Source organism: Cordyceps javanica, chromosome 1 (genome assembly GCF_051103115.1).
Source record: "Cordyceps javanica chromosome 1, complete sequence".
Taxonomy (NCBI): Eukaryota; Fungi; Ascomycota; class Sordariomycetes; order Hypocreales; family Cordycipitaceae; genus Cordyceps; species Cordyceps javanica.
Genome location: NC_139295.1, coordinates 5,120,299 through 5,141,304, shown reverse-complemented (window position 1 = coordinate 5,141,304; position 21,006 = coordinate 5,120,299). Strand labels below are relative to the sequence as shown.

General features: G+C 53.4%; 7 protein-coding genes across 7 annotated transcripts; 3 read left to right on the top strand and 4 right to left on the bottom strand.

Moving 5' to 3' along the window:
* Window positions 1-516: 516 nt before the first annotated feature.
* Window positions 517-2,937, bottom strand: V2A60_001549 (topoisomerase II-associated protein PAT1; the record flags this gene model as incomplete). The annotated part of the gene is made up of 1 exon (XM_083252909.1): window positions 517-2,937. One exon carries the CDS (start codon window positions 2,935-2,937, stop codon window positions 517-519), a length of 2,421 nt encoding a protein of 806 aa, XP_083109035.1.
* A 1,965-nt stretch (window positions 2,938-4,902) lies between these two features.
* On the top strand, window positions 4,903-6,398 carry V2A60_001548 (nucleotide-diphospho-sugar transferase; the record flags this gene model as incomplete). Its single annotated transcript, XM_083252908.1, has 3 exons — window positions 4,903-4,956; window positions 5,111-5,995; window positions 6,054-6,398. The coding sequence occupies 3 exons, from the start codon at window positions 4,903-4,905 to the stop codon at window positions 6,396-6,398; spliced, it is 1,284 nt and encodes a 427-aa protein (XP_083109034.1).
* Window positions 6,399-6,942: 544 nt separating this feature from the next.
* V2A60_001547 (mitochondrial 37S ribosomal protein uS12m) lies at window positions 6,943-7,834 on the bottom strand (the record flags this gene model as incomplete). Its single annotated transcript, XM_083252907.1, has 2 exons — window positions 6,943-7,017; window positions 7,118-7,834. The coding sequence occupies 2 exons, from the start codon at window positions 7,832-7,834 to the stop codon at window positions 6,943-6,945; spliced, it is 792 nt and encodes a 263-aa protein (XP_083109033.1).
* A 1,080-nt stretch (window positions 7,835-8,914) lies between these two features.
* Window positions 8,915-10,315, top strand: V2A60_001546 (acyl-CoA dehydrogenase; the record flags this gene model as incomplete). The annotated part of the gene is made up of 2 exons (XM_083252906.1): window positions 8,915-9,027; window positions 9,097-10,315. 2 exons carry the CDS (start codon window positions 8,915-8,917, stop codon window positions 10,313-10,315), a joined length of 1,332 nt encoding a protein of 443 aa, XP_083109032.1.
* A 1,082-nt stretch (window positions 10,316-11,397) lies between these two features.
* V2A60_001545 (uncharacterized protein) lies at window positions 11,398-14,974 on the bottom strand (the record flags this gene model as incomplete). The annotated part of the gene is made up of 4 exons (XM_083252905.1): window positions 11,398-11,459; window positions 11,514-14,183; window positions 14,240-14,506; window positions 14,587-14,974. 4 exons carry the CDS (start codon window positions 14,972-14,974, stop codon window positions 11,398-11,400), a joined length of 3,387 nt encoding a protein of 1,128 aa, XP_083109031.1.
* Window positions 14,975-17,462: 2,488 nt separating this feature from the next.
* V2A60_001544 (Mdm33 family-domain-containing protein) lies at window positions 17,463-18,665 on the bottom strand (the record flags this gene model as incomplete). Its single annotated transcript, XM_083252904.1, has 1 exon — window positions 17,463-18,665. One exon carries the CDS (start codon window positions 18,663-18,665, stop codon window positions 17,463-17,465), a length of 1,203 nt encoding a protein of 400 aa, XP_083109030.1.
* A 726-nt stretch (window positions 18,666-19,391) lies between these two features.
* Window positions 19,392-20,210, top strand: V2A60_001543 (HAD-like domain-containing protein; the record flags this gene model as incomplete). The annotated part of the gene is made up of 2 exons (XM_083252903.1): window positions 19,392-20,019; window positions 20,077-20,210. 2 exons carry the CDS (start codon window positions 19,392-19,394, stop codon window positions 20,208-20,210), a joined length of 762 nt encoding a protein of 253 aa, XP_083109029.1.
* Window positions 20,211-21,006: the final 796 nt, after the last annotated feature.

The window sequence follows — 21,006 nt, the reverse complement described above, 5'->3', positions numbered from 1 at the left end:
CTTTCCCATTTCAGCTGAAGCACTTGTAACTGCTTGCGTATCGCGTCTCCATAGCCTCCCCCCCCCCCCCCCCCCCCCTTCCAACCCAGCCCATATAATACATTCCGCAAGAAAGGAGTTCAAAGTGACAATGATGCTCTTGCTTCAGGTTTCCCATGTGCAAAACAAACGCAAAAGAAATAACGCAAAAACAAACCGAGACAAAAAGACATAGCCGAATGAGGGATATAGCCAACACATGAATTTTCTCTTGCCCTTCTCCGGCCAAATCATCTCGCCAGTCTCCGCTATGTTCATGAAAAAACACATATGTCGTCGTGGCGGCCGTATGATTCATAAAAACATGCTAGACAGCCAGATGTAGATGTAGTGAAAAGGGGAACATGATCCTTCCTCTAGGTCCCAGACTGAACACTCCGTTCGATCCCAAGCATTTCAATGAACATTCGCTGTGCAACTAAGCGTTGAAAAGAAATCGTGTATAAGTGAGAACGAATCAAGATATCATGTGCTGATTTACTGCAAGAGTTCCACATCAAGACCAATAGCTCTCATGAACAAGTTGACACTGGCCAGGCGTTCTGTAGCCATGGCTGGCGGCAAAGTCTTAGAAAGAGAGACGGTGTCGAGGACGCGGTCCTTGACAGCCAGGACAAGGCGTGTTTGCTGATCGTGGTTCGCACTGACGCCCATGGCAGCGAGGAACTGCCAAACGTAAACGTCGATGCCGGCGTTGACGCTGCCCGGGAACATGTATGGGAGCGAGGGCTCCAGTCGACTGAAAAGAATATCCAGGGTTTGCTCCCACTTCTCCCACTGCTCGGGGTTACCAGCACCCGTCTGCTTCAGAAGAACAGTTCGACTCAGAATCAGGGTGAGCATAGAAACGCCAATACGAGTTCTGGCAATGAGATCCAGGTTCAGCTTGGTGGCAATCAAGTTGAGAACGCCATCGACAATATCAAGGCCAGTGTCGTTAAAGTATTGCATGAGTGAAGGCATGACAGTTGAGAGGAACAGTTCGATGTTCTCACGCATTCTCGAGTTGAGGGTGGTGTCGTCGTCAGTAACGGCGGCACCCTGAACCACATCAAGCTGATCAAGGTGGTACACAATCATGGTCAGGATAGTAGTGCGCTGCTCGAAGCTTAGATGGGGGAAAATGCGAGGAATGGCCTTCTTTCCCTTAGCACAAGACAAGAAAGCGATGAATGGGTGAGGGACAGTTGCACCAATAGGTTCGTGGACCTTGAGCTCGTTCCAGAGCTGAGCATTGAGAACCTCTAGTTCAGTGGCCCATTCACGGTGCTTCTCCTCCAACTCGGGCTCGGCAGGGCCCGTCATGGGTGGCGGAATTACTCTGACATGGTCTTCAAGCTTCATGAGAGTATCATAGACACGCTCGACATTGCGTAGAATGGCCTTGCGATCAGGACCAGTGTTGGCGCCTCGTCCAGTGGAAGGACGGGGAGACTCCGTCTCCTTTCTCTGAATATTGAGAAGGGGTTTAGGAGTCTTGGCATTGCTGAACGAAATCTTACCAAGACTACCAGCTATGACTAGCTGAGGGTTCTTGGGCTTGTTCTTGGCAGCCTCGACAGCTCTCTGGACTTGCTGTTCCATTCGCTGAATGTGGTTCTCCGCAGGGCGGCCATGGCGACGAGCTCCATGACGGCTGCCAGTCTGGAACAAGTAAGTTTGTGCAAAGTTGCTGAGCGGTTGGCTGGGATTCTGTCTCTGGCCGGCACGGATGTGGCTGTACACTTGGTAATAAAAGTCCTCCGCGATAGAGGCATCGCCGTTCTGCTCTGCGGGGTTACCAGTAGCAGCAATAAGCTGCTGAAGCTGGATTCGAGTGATAAAATTCTTATCCTGGGGAGTCATGACGCCATTGTCCTTTGACAGAAGCCAAATCTTATGGTTGCGCTTAGCGCGTTTCGTTTCCTGGTCCAGAAAAGCAGCCTTTTCTTCTTCAGACATGCCGGAGAGCTGAGGGTGATTGTACAAGTGATGCATGGGGCTGGCACCGCTGGGGGTTCTTCCATGCTGCTGGCCAGCGTAAGTGACACGCTGAGCCTCGCCCGAGAGCCGGTTGGGGTTCTGCAATATTTGTGTTGGATGGGCGTGCTGGCGCAGGAACTGTTCCTCTGTCAGGACCTGCCGCTGATGAGGCCCCTGCCCAGATTGAGGGCGTTGGAGAATGGTAACAGGCTGTCCCTGGGAAGGGACCTGCTGTTGATACTGTACCTGCTGGCCAGGTATCTGTTGGTGTCCTGAGTAATATCCTGCATCGGCCTGGGGTGGTGCCGGTCCGGACTGCGACGTAGGCGCAATAGGCTTAGGCTCCGAACGCATAGCTGCTTCAACCTCCTCCAAGCTCATAATCTTCCGGCCCTTTGCTGGGGCTTCGGGAGCAGGTGCAGCCTTGGAGGGTCCGATGCCCCAAATGCTCTGGTCGACGTGAAGATCCGGGATGGGCTCTGCTGCGCGATACTTTTCGTAACCAGTGCGAGCAGGTGCTTGGCGATATTGCTGTTGCTGTTGCTGCGAAGTATAGTGAGGATCCGGCGGCGGTTGAGTAGCATAGCTCTGAGGAGCACTTGACCTGGCCGCGGGTTGCTGGCGGTTGAACCGGAGGTGCTCCTCCTCAATGGCATCGGCAACCTTGGCTGTCTGGCCAAAGAAGTCAAAATCCTTTCCAATTTTGGAATTTGTAGCTACGTCGCCACCGCCCGTGCCACCACCAAAAGTATCGTCATTGAAAGCGTCATCAGCATCGTCAAGCTGGTCCCCGAGACCGTCGTAGGTGTCCTCAAAGTCGAGAGCTTCGTCGGCTCCAGCATTGCCGCCGGAGAGACCAGCAAATGGGTCGTGAGCTTGGGAGAAGCCCGGCGCGGCAGCATTGTGGCCGCTGGTGTCGAAACCGAAGAAAGACATTGTTGTATCCAGTGTGTTGTAATTAATATACAGTGGACTGGAAAAACCATGTTAACAGTCATTCGTCCGTCTTGCTGCCCGACGGACGGCGCTGGCTCCGGCCTGGGCGGCGCACGCGGAAGCTGGGCATGTTTCCAATTTCAACAGCTTCATCGTTGAGCTTATTTGATGATGGGAAAACGTACCACTAAAGCGTTATTGCGAAAAGGATAACTGAAGCAGAGACGCACAAATCTATCATAGTGTGTGAGGGCAACCAAAATAGAAAACAGGCGGCGTCGCAAACAGCTGCGAGACGCTGTTACATACAGCGCAAAAGGAATATGAGTTCCAAAAGAGAGCAAAGGCCAGGTTTCCAGAGGCCAAAGAAGAAGGAAACTCTGCTGAAGCGAGGATACAGGGAACCTCTAAGCTGTTGCGAAGGTGAGGGAGGAACTGACGTTGACCAAGCCTCCCCACTCTGGGAATTTCCGCCTGCGGAAGATGAAAGAAGGAAAATCACGTGATGACGATCCGTGGTCACGGTGTGCTTCCGCTGAAGGTCTGTATGATAATGCTATCACTATTGAAATATGTGCATTTGAGATGTTAGATGGCTTCTGTAGATTTTCAGCTTCTGCCATTTTTCCCCATCACAAATGCGCGCACATTCAGAGTTGCGCCGTATTGGCCCAACTATTTCAAGACCGATCCCGGTCGTGTACAACTGTAAGTGACCACGGCGCGTATTTCTTGGAATAAATGTATAATGTTACCTTGTCTGTCCCGGGTAAACTGGACTTTCGATTGAGGCTATCGGTTGACGGTCAGTGTTATGAGTATTCCCGATCACAGTGCTACCTGCAGACTTTGTGTCAGATAGCGGCCACAATAGCTTGGGATATCACCAACTCATCAATTCAGGTTGGCAATTCTGGCATGATGGTGTCTTCCCAGCCTGGGACTCTGCATGACGCTTCGTAGAATCTCTACCTTTACACAAATACACGGCAGAAAGAGGCGGAGACGCTGAGATTCAGTTAATCAAAGCCAATTTACCCTATATACTAAACTTTCAAATGACCCCGCGCTACCAGCTGCGGCAGGTTGATGTCACCCCTGAATGAAATTCAAATACCTCTCTCCTCCATCATGGGGCCATGATAAATCTTGAGATGTCAGTGTGCTCGGAAACGAGGAGTAATGGTTGTTGGAAAAATGGGCATGAGTTGACAAAAACACGGGGGGCATAGTGCTTTGGGGCGACAGAAGGCATTGAATCACACGAATGGAGCTGATCTAAATGTGTCGCTTGACTGAGCTAAGCGACTTCAGTTTGGTGCTGGAGATCGCTGTTCGTCCTTCACGTTGCAGGTTTGGCTCACATCTCAGTATACTACGCCAGCCTGCTAATATGTAAATAACCCACGCACTAGGCCATGTTGCAACAGAAAATCAGTATAATTCGCGTAGGGGTGCGGCACTTGGGATGACACAATGGAGTAATACTATCAGGTGGAAGGAGTATAGCCTCGATGAACGTTTGCTAATAGTATTTTCCATTAAAGATTGATAGTTGCAGGCACTCCTCTGATAAAGAATTACAGTGTTGTCGTCCCCCTCCCCCGCAGGGCTGTGCCAAGCATCAGCTAAACCACTAAGAAAAACTCCTGATGGCCCACTGAGATTTGGCAGCTTGCGAGCTCATAATGAGCCCTGAAAAAAAGCCTCCGTGCTGTAACTGCCCCGCTACACGTTCGCAGCGCGCTGCAATATAGCGGCCGTGGCACTTGCCTTGGCTGCGTCTCGCTGTCTCCGCCGGCATCTTATCAACGGGCCAATCCGCCGCCATACCAACACTCTTTCGTTTGCTTCACTTCTTTTTCGTCTCCTCTTCCTCTTCCTCCATTGGAAACCGGCCTTTTCTTTCCACATTCCAGCCCTCCAAGCCGCTCCATCTGGTCTCCTCTAATTTTGTTGCCCGTCATGTTGGCGGGAAGCAATGCGCGCATCTTGCGCTACATTGTTGTTACCGGTACTGTACGTCACCTCTTTGTTTCCTTCGCTGCCCGCCACCATCTAGCACATTGTGCCCCTCGTTGGCCCTCGGAAAGCAAACAAGAAACCATGTTCTGCAACGATAGCGACCGTGCACGGCTCTGTCAAAACGTGCTAACATGAATGAGCGCTATAGATTCTGATGCTCTTTTACCTCTTTTCCGGCTCCCGCTACGATACTCTGCCCCGACCCGTCCCTGCCCCTGACAATGCCCGAGCTGCATCACAACCGAGTCCGCAGAATGCCGCTGCTGCCGGGGTCAATGTCGATTTCACGCAGAAACCCATACCTGCCGAGCGCGACCCTCAAGACGCCAGCTTCTCCAAATCGGCCACCGCAAGCAGCAATGCTCCCGCTTCCAATGCTCCCGCATCGATGCATTCCGGTGTCGACCCTGGCCCCCGCGCCAATGCCACCTTTGTCACACTCGCCCGCAACGCCGATGTCTGGGATATTGCCCGCTCGATCCGCCAGGTGGAGGACCGCTTCAATCGCCGCTTCAATTACGACTGGGTCTTCCTCAACAACAAGCCATTTGACGACAACTTCCGTAACATAACTTCGGCGCTTGTCTCCGGCACAGCACACTTCGGTCAGATTCCCATCGAGCACTGGTCGGTTCCCGAATGGATCGATGAGGACAAAGCCAAGAAAGTTCGCGAAGACATGAAGGAGCGCAAAATCATATATGGCGACTCCACCAGCTACCGTCACATGTGCCGTTTCGAGTCAGGCTTCTTCTTCCAGCACCCACTCATGCAGAACTATGACTTTTACTGGCGTGTCGAGCCCAGCATTGAGCTCTTCTGCGACATTCCCAAGGACCCGTTTCGCTTTATGAAAGAGAATGGGAAGAAGTATAGTTTTACCATTAGTCTACTCGAGTACGTCGACACGATACCCACACTCTGGGACAGCGCCGTCAAGTTCATGGAAAACTATCCACAGCATATTGCCGCCGACAACTCGATGGAGTTTCTGAGCGACGATGGTGGCCAGACTTACAACATGTGTCACTTTGTGAGTGATCGCCCCTCCAAGCTTGGGCCGAACAGTATACTAACGCGGACACCTCAAGTGGTCTAATTTTGAGATTGGTAGCCTCGAGTGGATGCGCAGCGATGCCTACGTTGACTTTTTCAATTCACTTGACCAAGACGGCGGATTCTTCTACGAACGCTGGGGTGATGCCCCCGTTCATTCGATTGCCGCCGGCATTCTCCTCAACAAGACGGAACTCCACTTCTTTGACGAGATTGCTTACTTCCACATGCCTTTCACGCACTGCCCCAATAATGAGCAGTCGCGAATCGACCTCAAGTGCCATTGTAATCCAAAGGACAACTTTGACTGGAGCAGATACTCTTGCACTTCAAGATACTTTGAGATGATGGGCATGCAGAAGCCTGACGACGTGGATTGAACGCTGCTGACGCAGCGCACTGTTTGTACAAGTTATAATTCGGGGGGGTTCGGCGCTTTATTCTTCTTTTTGATTTTATGTTGCTTTGCTCCCTGCAATATACAGGAGCAGGAAAAAGAGGCATCTTTGCTATTAAATGATGCCTATTGCTGGCATATAGGAGGGCTATACTTGTTCCAAGGACAGGCCCTATTTGATTCATACCGAGATAACATGGCGTTGGTGGGGACTATTGGCCTGATTTGCTATATATATATTGCCGAGGCGGCACTTACTGTAGAATATCATTGATGAATGACAAGTCTTTTTTTTTTAATAATCGCGCGTAGTGACATGAACTTGATAGAGCAAGAATAATGTCGTGGAAGACAGTAGAGTGCACAAGGTTTATGCCAATTTTGTTGTGTCTTATGTATAATACAGGTCGCCAAGCGGCGACGTCGCTAATGTCCATTCGTACAAGATCTATACTTCGCCATGATGCTCTTTATGCAGTACACACTACCAACCTCCTGTTTTGAATATGAAACTCCGCAGATGTGGTTTAACCGATGGTGGCCTTTTTGGGCTTCTTCGTACCATATTTGCTTCGACTCGTCGCACGGGTACCTACACCAGCCTGTATAACATTGTCAGAATGTCCTCTCTCATCTGTTTTCTCCCCGACTTGACTTGATGGAAAAACAAGAAGGGGCCCAAGATATTGCAATGAAACATACCAGATCCAGCGCTCCTCGAACGAGATGGTATCGCACACCGGGGCAGTCCTGCGCGCGCCCGCCGCGGACCAGGACGACACTGTGCTGCTGAATGTTGTGGCCCTCGCCAGGGATGTAAGCGGTGACGACGGCGCCGCTCGAGAGCTTGACACGCGCCGTCTTGCGCTCGCCCGAGTTGGGCTTCTTGGGGCGCACGACACCCACGCGCAGGCAGACGCCCTTGAGGGCCGGGCACCGTGAGTTGGCCAGCGCGGGGGAGACGGCGTGGCGCGCGCGCTTGCCCTTGCGGATGCCGCGCAGGACCTGGTTCAGCGTGGCGGGACGCTGCGGCGTGGTGGAAAAGGAGGCGGCCCCGGCGAGGGCGGTGGCGGCGAGGATGGGTGAGGTGACGGTCGTCGGCCGGGGCAGGGCGAGGCGGGAGGAGGATGCTGTGAGGAAGGGGGTGGCGGCGGCGGAGAGAAGGGGCCGGCGAGCGGCGGGCGAAAACAGGTTGCGCACGATGGAAACGACCATGATGGGCGAGCGAGTTGGTCGGCCGAATCGATTGACCAAGCTGGTTTCGGTTTGGATGGGCTGGTCGGGGAAGCAGCAAGCTGTCGCGGACGGGTTGATGGGCGAAGCGTTGGCTCTCAAAAACTTCCTTTGCGGGAGAGTCACGTGGAGGCCCGTCCGATTGGCGTTGAGTTGTGGGGCCGGGGGATCGGAGAGGTGATGCATAGCGAGGCAAATGGAACGGCGGGGGAGAAAATGTCAGGGTTGAAATGTGTAACTATATTTTATTGAAACATGGGAAATGAGAGAAACTCATCCGAATGTGTCTATACTTATCTTGCGTGCAGGGGCAAAGCTTCTGTAGTCATGACCGTTTTCCTCTGCCCGGTGGATATCATTACTTATTGCGTCCCTCGAATTATAGCGACACATACGCGAGGAAAGTCATCTGCTGTTGGCTGCATCATATGTTATTGGCGAGAGGTCTTCTTTTTTTAATATGTGAGAATTCTCCTTCCATCATCACCATCATCTTCTTCTTCTTCTGCGATATGCGGTACCGCTGAGGCTAGGTACAGTGTCATTTTTCCATAGTAACCTCTGCGTGCCCAAGTGCACATATATACATTTCCGCTACAATGGAAAGAAGGACAAAGACCCTTTCAAAGGGAGAAAACCCCAAACATTGTTCTGCAACCCGGTCTTGTCCGTCTCGGCTTAAGCTAAGCCGCTCGGCTCTCTCGACTTCCCCACAATAGAGGCAAACAACTGGCAGCGTTCCGGGCGGAAAAAGTGGGCAGCTGGCAACCGAACGCCGGCCACTATAAGCAGTGGAAGCCCGTTTGACATCTTGTGCCTCCAGCACCGCTTGCTGCGCCCGGGACGTCATTCTTCGCTTTACTACTTCGTTACCCCCTCGGCTTTGGCATTGACGAGAACGACAGTACGGTTTTTTTTTGTCAATATTTCATCTCAAAACTTTCGAATACTCGGATACATTCGTCGCTCTTCTTTTCTGCCATTTCTGTTGCTGCTACCAAATAAGCAGGCTCACCAAACTATACCAGTGCCTGGTCCGAACATCGCCCTAATAAACTCGGAAACACACCCTACCCAGCAGCCACCACCCTAATCTCACCGCGTCTGCGACACACCGGCCGTCTTTTCTTCTTTCCTACACATTGATCCCAGAATCTCGAGTTTCTATTTCTCCTCCCCTCCTCTCTCCCACCCACTCTACTCAAGTATTCACTTACTTGGGCTTCTTTACAACCTCGGCTTAAGCACACAGTTAACGCCGCCGTCATGTCCTCCTTCACGAGAGCAATTCGCCCGGCCCTTCAGGGTGGTCGCCGCGTCCTTCTCGCCCAACGTCTTCCCGCCGCTCGTATTGCGCGTCCTGTTGCTGCCGCAGCTCTGTATGTCTACAATAAGCCAGTCCTGGAATCAATTGACTAGGGTGAACCTCTGCTAACTGACCGGTCCAGCCGCCCCCTCTCCACGACGACGCCCCGCCACAACAGCAGCGTCGACCTGTCCGAGATTCCACCCACGCCCATCTCGCACCTCTCCGAGGTCGAGACGGCCATGGCAGATGCCGTGTCCAAGTTTGCGACCGAGGTGGTGCTCCCCAAGGCGCGCGACATGGACGAGGCCGAGGCCATGGACCCCACCATCGTCGAGCAGCTTTTTGAACAAGGTCTCATGGGCATCGAGATCCCCGAGGAGTACGGCGGCGCCGGCATGAACTTCACGGCTGCCATCATCGCCATCGAGGAGCTGGCTCGCGCCGACCCCTCCGTGTCCGTCATGGTCGACGTGCACAACACGCTTTGCAACACGGCACTGATGAAGTGGGGATCCGAGGCTCTCAAGAAGAAGTACCTCCCCCGCCTCGCCACCAACACCGTCGCCTCCTTCTGCCTGTCGGAGCCCGTTTCCGGCTCCGACGCCTTCGCCATGGCTACCCGCGCCACCGAGACGGCTGACGGCTACAGCATCTCGGGCTCCAAGATGTGGATCACCAACTCCATGGAGGCCGGTTTCTTCATCGTCTTTGCCAACCTTGACCCCAGCAAGGGCTACAAGGGCATCACCGCTTTCATCGTCGATAAGGACATGCCCGGCTTCAGCATCGCCAAGAAGGAGAAGAAGCTCGGCATCCGTGCCAGCTCCACCTGCGTCCTCAACTTCGACGATGTCGTCGTTCCCAAGGAGAACCTCCTCGGCAAGGCCGGCGAGGGCTACAAGTACGCCATCGGCATCCTCAACGAGGGCCGCATCGGTATCGCCGCTCAGATGACCGGCCTCGCCCTCGGTGCCTTTGAGAACGCTGTCCGTTACGTCTGGAACGACCGCAAGCAGTTCGGCACCCTCGTCGGTGAGTTCCAGGGCATGCAGCACCAGATCGCCCAGTCCTACACTGAGATTGCCGCCGCCCGCGCCCTTGTCTACAACGCCGCCCGCAAGAAGGAGGCCGGTGAGGACTTTGTCCGCGATGCCGCCATGGCCAAGCTCTACGCCTCTCAGGTTGCCGGCCGCGTGGCTGGCCTGGCTGTCGAGTGGATGGGTGGCATGGGCTTCGTCCGTGAGGGTCTCGCCGAAAAGTTCTGGCGCGACTCCAAGATTGGTGCCATCTACGAGGGCACCAGCAACATTCAGCTCAACACCATTGCCAAGCTTCTCCAAAAAGAGTACACCTCGTAAAGCAATGGAAGGGCGACATGTCATGTTGGGAAGACAGCAGGAACGGATTTTAGTCAAAATTTGAAGCAAGGCAACAATACCATGTATCTGTAGACTACGGTAAAAAAAAGTAACATTACGAAAAAAATCTACATAAACCTATATCTGGTCGGATCTCGATTTGCACTTGTTCACAATACTTGATTCCACGCACGGCACACATACCACTGCATCACAGGATTAGAGCATTCAGAGAGCAGGTAGAGAAATTGCCACTGGCGAATTGGTTCAACTCCTTCTCCTTCTAGCCTCTTCATTCTCATATCCGGTACCTTGCCCTCTTAATTTATATAATGCCCGTCTCCCTTCTCTTCCTCCTCAACTTACCATCCTCTTCAAGAAAGAACAAGACGCAAACATACGCGAAACATCCAGTCACAAACAATTGTTAAGTTGAAATCCGAACCCCGCAAACTGTCTGGCGGATCATTAAGTAAAGAGGTAAGAAGAAGAAGAGAAAGGAAAAGAGGGAGAAAAAGGTAACAAGCTGTCTGACAAAAGGCGAGAGCGAGAAGAATGGACAATAGCGGATATGCAAAGTAAAAGAGGGAAAAGGCCACCCTCCTCCCTCGCTACTCGTCAAAGGAGAAGGACAAAGAAAGATTTTAACAAGTTGCGCTGCATTGCCTCCTCTGCCTGTTCCTGGTATTATCGCGAGGACGCCCTCTCCCCATCCCCAACTTTTTTGAACCGCGTCGCAATAATGAGATGCTTTTGGCTGAAAAGAAGAAAGAGGAAAGACAAAATAAGACAGAAAATCAAGCAAAGTGAGTGAACTCCAGAAATGGCCTTCACGTCGTGTGGGAAAATCATCTAAACGAACGAATATCTTCTTTTTTTTCTTTTGCTTTTTCTTGGTTTGCATTGCGCTGGTATAACCCGTCATCGTTCAACTCCCGCTCCTAATATGCAGTTCCATAAAAATGTATTTGCATGCATCGTGCTCCTCTAGATGGCACGGATCCCATCACGCCATCGTCAGTTTCTTCTTCAGTCATCTTCTCGTATCATTAAACATTGGTAAAGAGTCGAGACTTGCTCGATTAGTCAAAATCAGCCGTGTACGAGAAACCACGGAACTCCTCCTGCATCGCTTGCGACAAAACTGTAACAGTCAGTTAGAAAATGCGCGTTACAGAGTACAGAATGGGTGACATACCTGATTGCACCGGTGTAAGAACGGGGGTGACGCTGGTAAATTCAGAATCGAAATTGCTCGTGTCTGTCGCGCTCTTAATCGCAGGCTTGAATGGCGGCGGTCCACGTTTGTGGTAAATTTCTTCCCAGTTGATGTTCTTGAAGAAAGCATGGCTCATGACTTCCTGAGCGTCCGTCGGGCCGCTACCCAGACGATCATTAGGCTCACGAGTGAGCAGCTTTTGAAGGATTGACACAGACTCCTTTGGCATGCTGATTGGGTAAAGTGGCTCATCCGACAGAATGGCCTCGTAGATTTCGTCCTCGTCATCGCCACGGAAAGGCGACTGCTGCAGCAGCATCTGGTAGATTAGGACACCAAAGGCCCACCAGTCGACGGCGCGGCCATACTTTTTATCCAATAGAATTTCCGGCGCCATGAATTCGGGCGTACCGCAGAACGTGCCAGTCGACGAGCCATACCACATGTCTTCTTTGCAAAGACCGTAATCGGCAACCTTGATATGTCCGTCCAGCGTTAACATGATGTTGTCGAGCTTCAGATCACGGTAAACAACGCCGTTTTCGTGGAAGTACTTTAAAGCCAGGCAGACCTCCGCGGCGTAGAACTGGGCTCGTCTAGCTCCAAACTGTCCGCGCTGAATGTGAAGCATCAAGTCACCACCGCTAATGTACTCCATGACAAAGTACACGCGCGTCTCTGTTTGGAAACAGGCGTGTAGGTTGGTCAGGAACGGGTGGCGCTCCCGGTTCGCAACCAAGAAGACTCTCTTCTCGGAGCGCATACTCTCCACTTCGTCATTTTCAATGATGAATTCCTTCTTCAGGACCTTGATAGCGTATAGCTTCTTAGATCTCTTCGTTTCCGCAAGCATGACTTTGCCAAAGTTGCCTTTACCCAAGACAGCAAGGAAATTGAAGTGATCCAGACCGATGCGCTGTCCAGTACCAGGGTCGGTAGCCAAAGGCAAGGCCTTGCGTCCACCTGCTTGCCCTCCTTGGGGAGGATACGGCTTCTGAGGGGAAAGTGGCTCGCTAGGCCGGACAGCAGGTTGGCCTGCAGGAGGCATCTGCTGTGCAGGCCGAATCTGAGCAGGAGGCTGGATTGGCTGTTGTTGAGAGTAGCCGCTGTTAACGTTTGCATAATCTGCGGGATTGTACGGACGAGCCTGCTGCTGTGTTTGCATGTGAGCTCCGTAAGCACCAGCGGCAGCGTGTGCGTCTGGTGGCTGTTGATTGTAGCCGGCGTAGCGGCCCTGGTCAGATCTTTGATTTTGCTGCGACATGGCAGCCGTGGCAGCCGCAGCGGCTGCGGACGAAACACCAGTGGTCGCCGAACTGGTGCTCGACGGGGCGCGCCCAGGTGATGGACGCTGCTGCGGCGACGCCTGCTGCTGATTTGAGTACATGAGTTTAGCGGCATCAGCTGCTCCGCTCATGGAAGTAGAAGTGAGCTGGGGCGGCTGAGCGGAGCCAGTCGGGGAAGAGACAGCTGAAGTCGGCGTGCCAGACTGAGAGCTAGGGGTGCTCATCTTGCGCAGGGTTCTATCCGTCAGGTTGGTCGTCGTTTTGGCCTTTTGTCTCTGAGTTCGAATACCCTGCAGAATTTGGTTTGCGACGGCCATGGACATGCCACAGAAGTCTGGTACAAGGTGTACGCAGTTCGCGTGACTGGTGAGTCCACATTCGGTGCATTTTCTGCAATTCTTCTTGCCGAATGGCAGGATATAACCACAGTGGCAGCACCAGTTGGCAGTAACGTTGGAGAAGGGCTGAAATCGGTGGGGGATGCGATGGTTGATCTTTTCCTCCTCGGGATCGGTCTCGGCATTGCTTTTGCTGATGCATTTCGTGACGACACTCTGGTAACATTTGGTATGGCAGGTGTACTTGCAGTCTTCGCACTGCATGCCGGCAGAGTATTTGAGAAAGTCGCCACAAAGAGCACATCGCATGATGTTGTAAAACTGCTGCTGGACAAATTTGTGACCGTACATTTCGTGTACCTCTTCCTTGCGCTGACGGACAGCACCCTTTCGGCCGAGACCAACGTCGACGGTGCGCTTGTCTCGGTTTTGCTTATCGAAGCTCATCTGCAGCTGGATCTGACCAGCGGGCTCTAGGTTGAACCAACCATCAATGGGACCGGCATTGACTTGCGAGGGTGGAGGAGCTCCATAGGCACCGCCAGGTTGGTTGGTGGCTTGAGCGGCGCCTGCCTGCCCGCCGAAGGAGGCCTGAGACGGGCTCATGGGGAACTGAGCGGGGGCGGCACCGCCGGAGTAGCTGCCCATCTTGTCGGCAGAGACCCAGCCTGAGCTACTCATTTCGGCTTCTATCCTCTTGCGGCGCATTTCCTCGACAATGTCAGATATTCTGACCCAGAGCAGACCGATTGGCATGGGGTGCTCGCCGGGCTTGTCGTAGACGATGATCTCCATTTCGTTGGCTTTGTCGACATCGATAGTGTGGAATTCAGATTCCCAGCGGTCGTTTCTGGAAACCTTGGTGCGAGCCGTCACGGTGTCCTCGACCTTGACAGCGACGAACGTTTCGGGACCGCGGGAGAAGCGGGTTGTGGCGGCGTGATCGACGTTGTTGACGGCGACGACACGAATGGCGAGGGAGCCGCTCAGAGGCTTGCGAAGATTGGGGGTGTTGATCGAATCATCTGGAGAATGCTTTATTTAGTAAGGAAGCGGAGACCGAGCTGCCGTGCGGGCGTACCATCAGGAGTATCCGAGTTGTCCATGTCAATATGCAGTTCCTCGTATCTCTTCAATGCCTGCTTTAAGAGAAGGATTTTCTGCTTGCTTTCAGTTTTTCTAGCTGCTGCGTCGGCTTTGCTCTTGCGGTCGCCCTCCATGCTGTAGAGCTGAACCATCTTTTCGACACCTTTGAGGTACTGTTCCTCAACGTTGAGCTTGAACTGAAGCTGGGAGAGCATGAGCTGGATACGGGGCCCAAGATACGGGGTATCATATTTGATAAGATCTATGAGGGGGTAGCAGTTAGCTAGGCGACCACGCAACAAGGAATGGCGGGGGCGGGGGTGCGATAAAGAGGGCTCATACCAAGCTTGGTAAAGTTGGGCCGGCCCTTGGGCATGGATGCACCGGGCGGCTGAGGGGTATAGGGATGGTGGGAGGGCATCCTATCGCCATGCTGGCCAATGCTGCTGTACTGGACCGAAGAGTCCTTGGGCGGAGGCGGAGGAGGTCCATCGGCATCATTGTGGACGGCCATGTTGCCGAGATTTTGGCTGACGCGGCGCATCTGGAGCTCGTTGAGGCGCTCCTCGAAGAACTGGATGTTGCGACGACCGTCGCGGATCTGTGAGTCGAGGCGAGAGCGGACCGCATCGTTGTCGGTCTGTGACCGCATGTTATTGGCAGCGGTGATGAGGACGCGCTCCTTTTCGATCTTGCGCTGGATGTCGAGGATGGCTTGATCGTCGTTCATGGCGGCGGTGGGCGGCGCGATGCGTTGCGCGCAAGACGACTGGGGGCGGGCGTGTTGAACAAAACGAGGGAGACGATGGGGAGGGGTGAAGCTGCAAGATGCAGTAGTGGTAGCTTCAATGTCTCTCTGCTCGAGAACCCAAAAGGAGCAGAAAAGAGCCTCTCTGTCGACGGGCAGCAGCAGCGGCAACAGCGGCGGCGGTGGTGAAGTAAAGATGAGGGTTGTTGAGCACCACCTGGGTATGCCAGTGAGGAAAAAACGATAACAAAGAGGGGTGAGCCAATGGGGCGAATAACGGGCACGAAGGAGAAGAGGGGCGGGAGGAAGAAGGCCTTTTTATCAAGAACCTCTCAGCCTGTTCGGAGCACCTATCTCTGTTGCTGTGTCGCTCGGGCAGCAACACGAAGGAGATGGATGGAGACTGGAGGAGGAAGAGGCGGAGGAGCAGGAGGAGGAGTAGAACGGTTGATGGCTGGTGGGTGGTGGTGGATGGTGGAAAGTGGGCAAGATGTCGTCAGTGATGGGGAGGGGAGTTCTGGCGGCCTGCAAAGAGCGAGCGGGTGGGCGCGTTTGGCGGGCAAAGTTCTGGGCAGTTTTTTTTTTGGCGGGGGTGTTTTTTTCTGCCTCGCGTGTTTTGCCAGGCTTGGACAGGTCAAGACGGACCAGATTACAGCGCCGTTGCCCGCTATCAGCCACCACTGCTCAAGGTACTAACCTAGGTAGGTACCTAGGTAGTCCCTGAGGCCACTGGAACGAGGTGGCCTTGATCCGGCCAGAGGCAATTACGTTCTCTTATCTCTAGACTATTCGATAGACCTGCCATCTTTTTATTTATCTCTTAATGAATTATTTCCAAACCGATATTAGCCAGGAAATATCTGCTGTCTGCTTGGTGCATGGATTGCCATTCTGCATGGCATTGGATTGTAGGCCCTTGTTGCCATGACACCTAGGTGCCCTACCAAAGCAGCTAACTACCTTACCTACCTAGGTAATAAAGCAGGTCGGACGGGTTCCAGGCAACAAGCCACAGGCACAGGCACCGACAGGTACCTGTACTGATGTACGTCCGCCACATAACATTAGTAATTGGTAGGTGCGTAGGTGCTAAGGCCGACAGAGCGCGACATGGCGGACAAACCACAGTCAACAAAAGAGGTAGGTAGATGCCTACCTAGGCTGGTAAGTTGGTACAGCCACCTACACCACACAAACCCCCACCATCGTGAGTGGCGTCACTTTGCCCACCAGTACCGGCCTTAGCACCTAGATAGCTTCGGGTTCCCGTGCATTTTGCTTCACAGCATTTACCAGGTACAATACCTTGCTTACTCCCATGAGTATTATACTGCCCCCCCATGCTATCCCGCCTCATGTGAATCTTTCTGTTTCCCACGTCTTAGCCTTGGTCCCTCTACTTGATCCCCGGCCCACGCACGGAATCGTTAGCCGAGCAAAACACCCCTGCCCGAAACTTGCTACCCAAATTGGCAATTGCCCCTCACACCAGCCAGTCCTCGCCCCTCTCGTCTCCGCGAGATACACCCACACGCGTATGATGGATGCATCTTTCGTCTTCTTGATGCAGAATGATCAATTTGTCATGGGGAAGAGTGAAGGTACAGAAAAATAATCCCGGAAAGAGGTGAATCTAGAAGTATCCTCAGACTAGAGTTGAATCTTAAATATCAGCTGCAAGCTACCGCGCAACATTGCCAATTCTCTTCCTTCTCACAACTACAAAGCTTAACACCGCCTGATATATAGCAGTGGTCAACGTCCCTCTCTTCTTAGTCCTTGCGCCATCTCAGCATAAGACGACTCTACATTTCGGGCTCCTCTCTCTATACAGAGGAGGAGGCGGCCTCCAATCGCCCATCGCGCGTGACCACTATCTACGAAAATACTAGTAATTAATCCCCAGAATCAAGATTGCAAACAAGTCAAAATCGCACTCGGCGGCCTCCCTCTAAACCCCAACACGAGCTTCGCTGTCCCGCGGGCCTTGGTGACGTCTGGTGGCCCTGGCGCTTCGCCGCGACGTGCCGGAGCTCATCAGGGCTATGCCGTGGGGATTCCTTCAAATTGCTGATGCAACGGATTTCCCTTCTCGAATGGCAAAGTCGAGAAAAGAAAAAAAAAACACCACTAAGGGAGATCGGAACCCTTTTTTTTCCCCGTCTCTTTCGAGCGAATACGGTCGGCGCTGCTGCGCCACTATGACGAAATAATTCCACATCAACAATCGCCTCACTTTGTTTGTTTGTCTCATTTATTATTTATTGATTTTCTTTTTGAAGAAAAAAAAACTTCGCCAAAGGGGCATGTTGGAGCCTCACAGCCTCATCATGGAATCAAGTGATCAATTTCGCTCATGTAATAAGAAATCTCTGGTACAATGCTCTATTTTTACAGGCCCAGTTGTAGAAAGGGGGTTTATGGAATTACATGTACAGGGAGTTTGTTGTATGTCGTGTAGACGCCCATCTCATCGGGACACCAGCAGGGCTATGCTGCCGACAATCGCAGCCCCGGCTGCCGCCCCTTGGAGCACCAGCGTCGTCGCATCCTTCATCCGCAAATCGGCCTGCCTGTCACTGCAGAGATCTGCTGCTGCGAGCTTCCACTGCACAGGGTCGTGCAGAAACCCGCTCCAGGTCGTGGTCCTTGTCGACGTCGACTTCGTCTGCTCGGTTAGCGACGGCGTAGTCCTCGTCATTTCCTCTTCCCCAATTGCAGGTGCCGCCGGCGCACGCGTCTGCTGCTGCTGCTGCTGCTCCTTTCCGGCCTGCAGAGCCGCATCCATCTTGCCTGCCAGGTCAGCCTTGAGCGCCTCCATCTCTCCGCGCATCCCCTCCAGCACGTCCCTCTCGTGTTCGACGACGCCGCGCACCAGCCGCCGCCGGCGCCACGGTTCCGCAAAGAACTGCAGCAGCACGAACAGCACGAAATTCATGCCCATTAGGCCCCAGGTGCCCCATGTGCTGGCGCGGCGGATACGGTCGCTCCAAATCTGCTCCTCATGGTAGCGCTTGAGGATGCCCGCGTTGAGCCGCTGGTTGAGGCTCTGCTCCTCGGCTTCGGCCTCGGTCAGCGACTCCTGCGCGGCCGCAACGGCGCCCTCGAGCACGTGGTCGGTCCGGTACAGCTCAGTGAAACGCTCCAAGTCCGCCGGCGACCACGTGTCCTTGCGCGCGAGCAGCGTGGTCACCTCGCGCTGCGTCGCCGCGCGCTTCGTGTTGGACGTCTTGTACGCCGCACGCGCCGCGCGCACCCGCTCCTGCGCCTCGCCCAGCGACCGCTCCATGGCGTCGTTGTCGGTTTTGATTGACTCGATGGCCGAGTACCCTGTCACGTCGTTCAGTGTCTGGGACGCCGTCAACGCCCGCGCCTGTAGCCTGTCCATAGCTTCGCTGAACTTGAGATTGAGGGCGCTGCGTCGGCTCTCGGCTGTCGAAGGAAGGCTGACAGACGAGGAGGACGAGGAGGACGAGGCGCCGGCGCCGGCGCCCGCAGCAGCAGTATCCCGAGGCGAATTCGTGTCTTTGTCGGGGGGTGAGGGAGGTAGAGGAGGCGATGGTGGTGTCGAGTATAAGCGGCGGGCGGCAGGTACAGCAGAAGCTATGCCAGGGCTGTGAAGACGCTGCCGCATGGCCATCCGGGACGTCGCCGTCCGAGTCGCCGAGGCCATGATGCTCCTTTGCACCGTCACGCGAGCGACTGTCCCGGCCATGGAGTGCATCCCGACAGGCAATCGATCCGGCAGCTAGTGATAAGGCACTATCACGTAGCTTCAATTCCGGAATTCAATGTCGTCTGAAAAAAAAAAGAGTGTGTGTGTGACCACCGACGTCAATGCCGTTGTAGCTTGAAGATAGGCCGAGCTAGGCTAAGCCTGTCGCTGACCGCCCTAGGTAGGACGTACAGTGCGAAGAGCGACTTTGTTGGGCCGCTCAGCTTCGGCAGAACAAAGTCCGCGCTGGGCGTGTGGCTTGTGGAGGGGCAACTCAACGACCCTCACTCTATTTAAGAACCAAAAATGACGTTGTGCCCGGTCCAACCGATAAAAGCCCAGTGCCCATGGGCGGAAAAAGGGACTTGAGTCTTTTTTTCAGTGGATTCTGTGTACAAGCGCAAGCCATTCAGACCATTCATAGATGACGCTTGCACATGGGTTTTGTGGATTGGTCCTCATTTGTGGAACTGTGGTTGTCTTATCGATTCCGTGTTTGCGAATGAGGTCAAGACGTCGGCTGTGATCTTGTCGCGCCAATTCTCTTTCTTACATACCGCTCCTTGTCGCATACTGCTTCTGATCGCAAAAACTTTGTGTGGAAAACTTATCCGTCCGAAATCTTCGTCTATTTCCCACGTCGTTGCTTTCCGCCGAGCCAGATCGCACCCACTCATCGCCATCATGGGCTCCATCAACACAGACACCCCGGCCCTGGCCACCAACCCGCAGTTCATCTTCTTTACCGATTTCGACGGCACAATCACCGCGGCCGACTCCAACGACTACATGATTGACAACCTCGGCTGTGGCAAGGACAAGCGCGAAGCCGACAACAACGAGGTCCTGGCCGGCCGCGCCCACTTCCGCGACGTCTTCTACAACATGCTCGACAGCGTGCGCACACCATTTGACGAGTGTCTGCGCCTGCTCCTCCAGAACATCCAGCTCGACCCGGGCTTCAAGGAGTTCTATCACTGGGCCCAGGAGAACAACGTTCCCATCGTTATCCTCAGCGGCGGCATGGAGCCCGTCATCCGCGCCCTGCTCGACAAGATGCTCGGACCGGGCTGGAACATGCAGGTCGTCAGCAACAACGTCGCGCCCGTCGCCGAGGGCCGCAGCATTAACGAAGAGGGTGGCTGGAAGATCGTCTTCCACGACGACAGCATCCATGGCCACGATAAGTCCATTGAGCTGCGCAAGTACTCGTCGCTGCCCTCTCGACCCGTCATGTTCTACGCTGGTGATGGCGTGTCCGACTTGTCCGCTGCCAAAGAGACAGACCTGCTCTTTGCCAAAGAAGGCAAGGGTAAGTAGTAAACATGAGCAATAAAACCCTTGATTCAATCTGCTAATGCCTTTCCAGATCTTGTCACTTGGTGTGAGAACGCCAAGGTTCCCTTTGTTACGTTCCGCGACTGGACCAGCATCAGCCAGACCGTTAAGGACGTTGCTGCAGGCAAAATTACCCTTCAAGAAGCCGCCCGGGGACGTATCTAAGCATACAGACACAACCGGTCAGCACGCGAAACGAGTGGCAACGGTTCAAAGACAAAAAAAGGAGAAAGAAAAGAAAGGATCAATAGACATACATAGATGGCGCACAGATATTTATGCATGTTTTGACACATGCCTGGCGCTTTAGACATGCATTCAAAGTTGGAGGGTTTTTCGTCATTATTTCAATTGATACCCTGCACGACGGCTCCGTTTGAGGCGTTTGGCTCTAGCCGACTTGCCTTCCACCTGAAAACCATAGACAACGTGTTGTTGTAGCAAACATTCGAAGAGGAATGTCGGAAAATTTTCCAGTGATGGAACAGTTTCGTCATCGAATTGCACCGTTATTGCCAGGAGTAGGCTGAGTGCTTGTTTCTGATTTATGCTGCACTATTCAGCAAACTTACTGGTAGTTTCCTCGACACACTAGGAATGATTTCAAAAAGAGAAAGAAAGAAAGGCTCACCTCCTCATGAAGAAACAAAAACACCATTTCTGCTGAATTCGACCGGATTTCGGTTTGATTCCTAACTCGGTCAAGTGCACTAGTAACTAGAGATTGCAACCTCAGAGCCTCACGGCTCCTAAGGCGTCATCATTGGAGGCCAACACATTTCTGCTATATCCCCTCTTCTCCTCTCACTTAAAATGGATACATTCTTCAATTCAACGTGATTATAGCTAATGACTCAAACTCGCTTTCTCTCTTCTACAGCCATTACGCTCCGGATTCTACCGCGAGACATGGATCTGCAGTTCAGCCCAAAACTTTATACGAGACATGACTGTCCCCGTG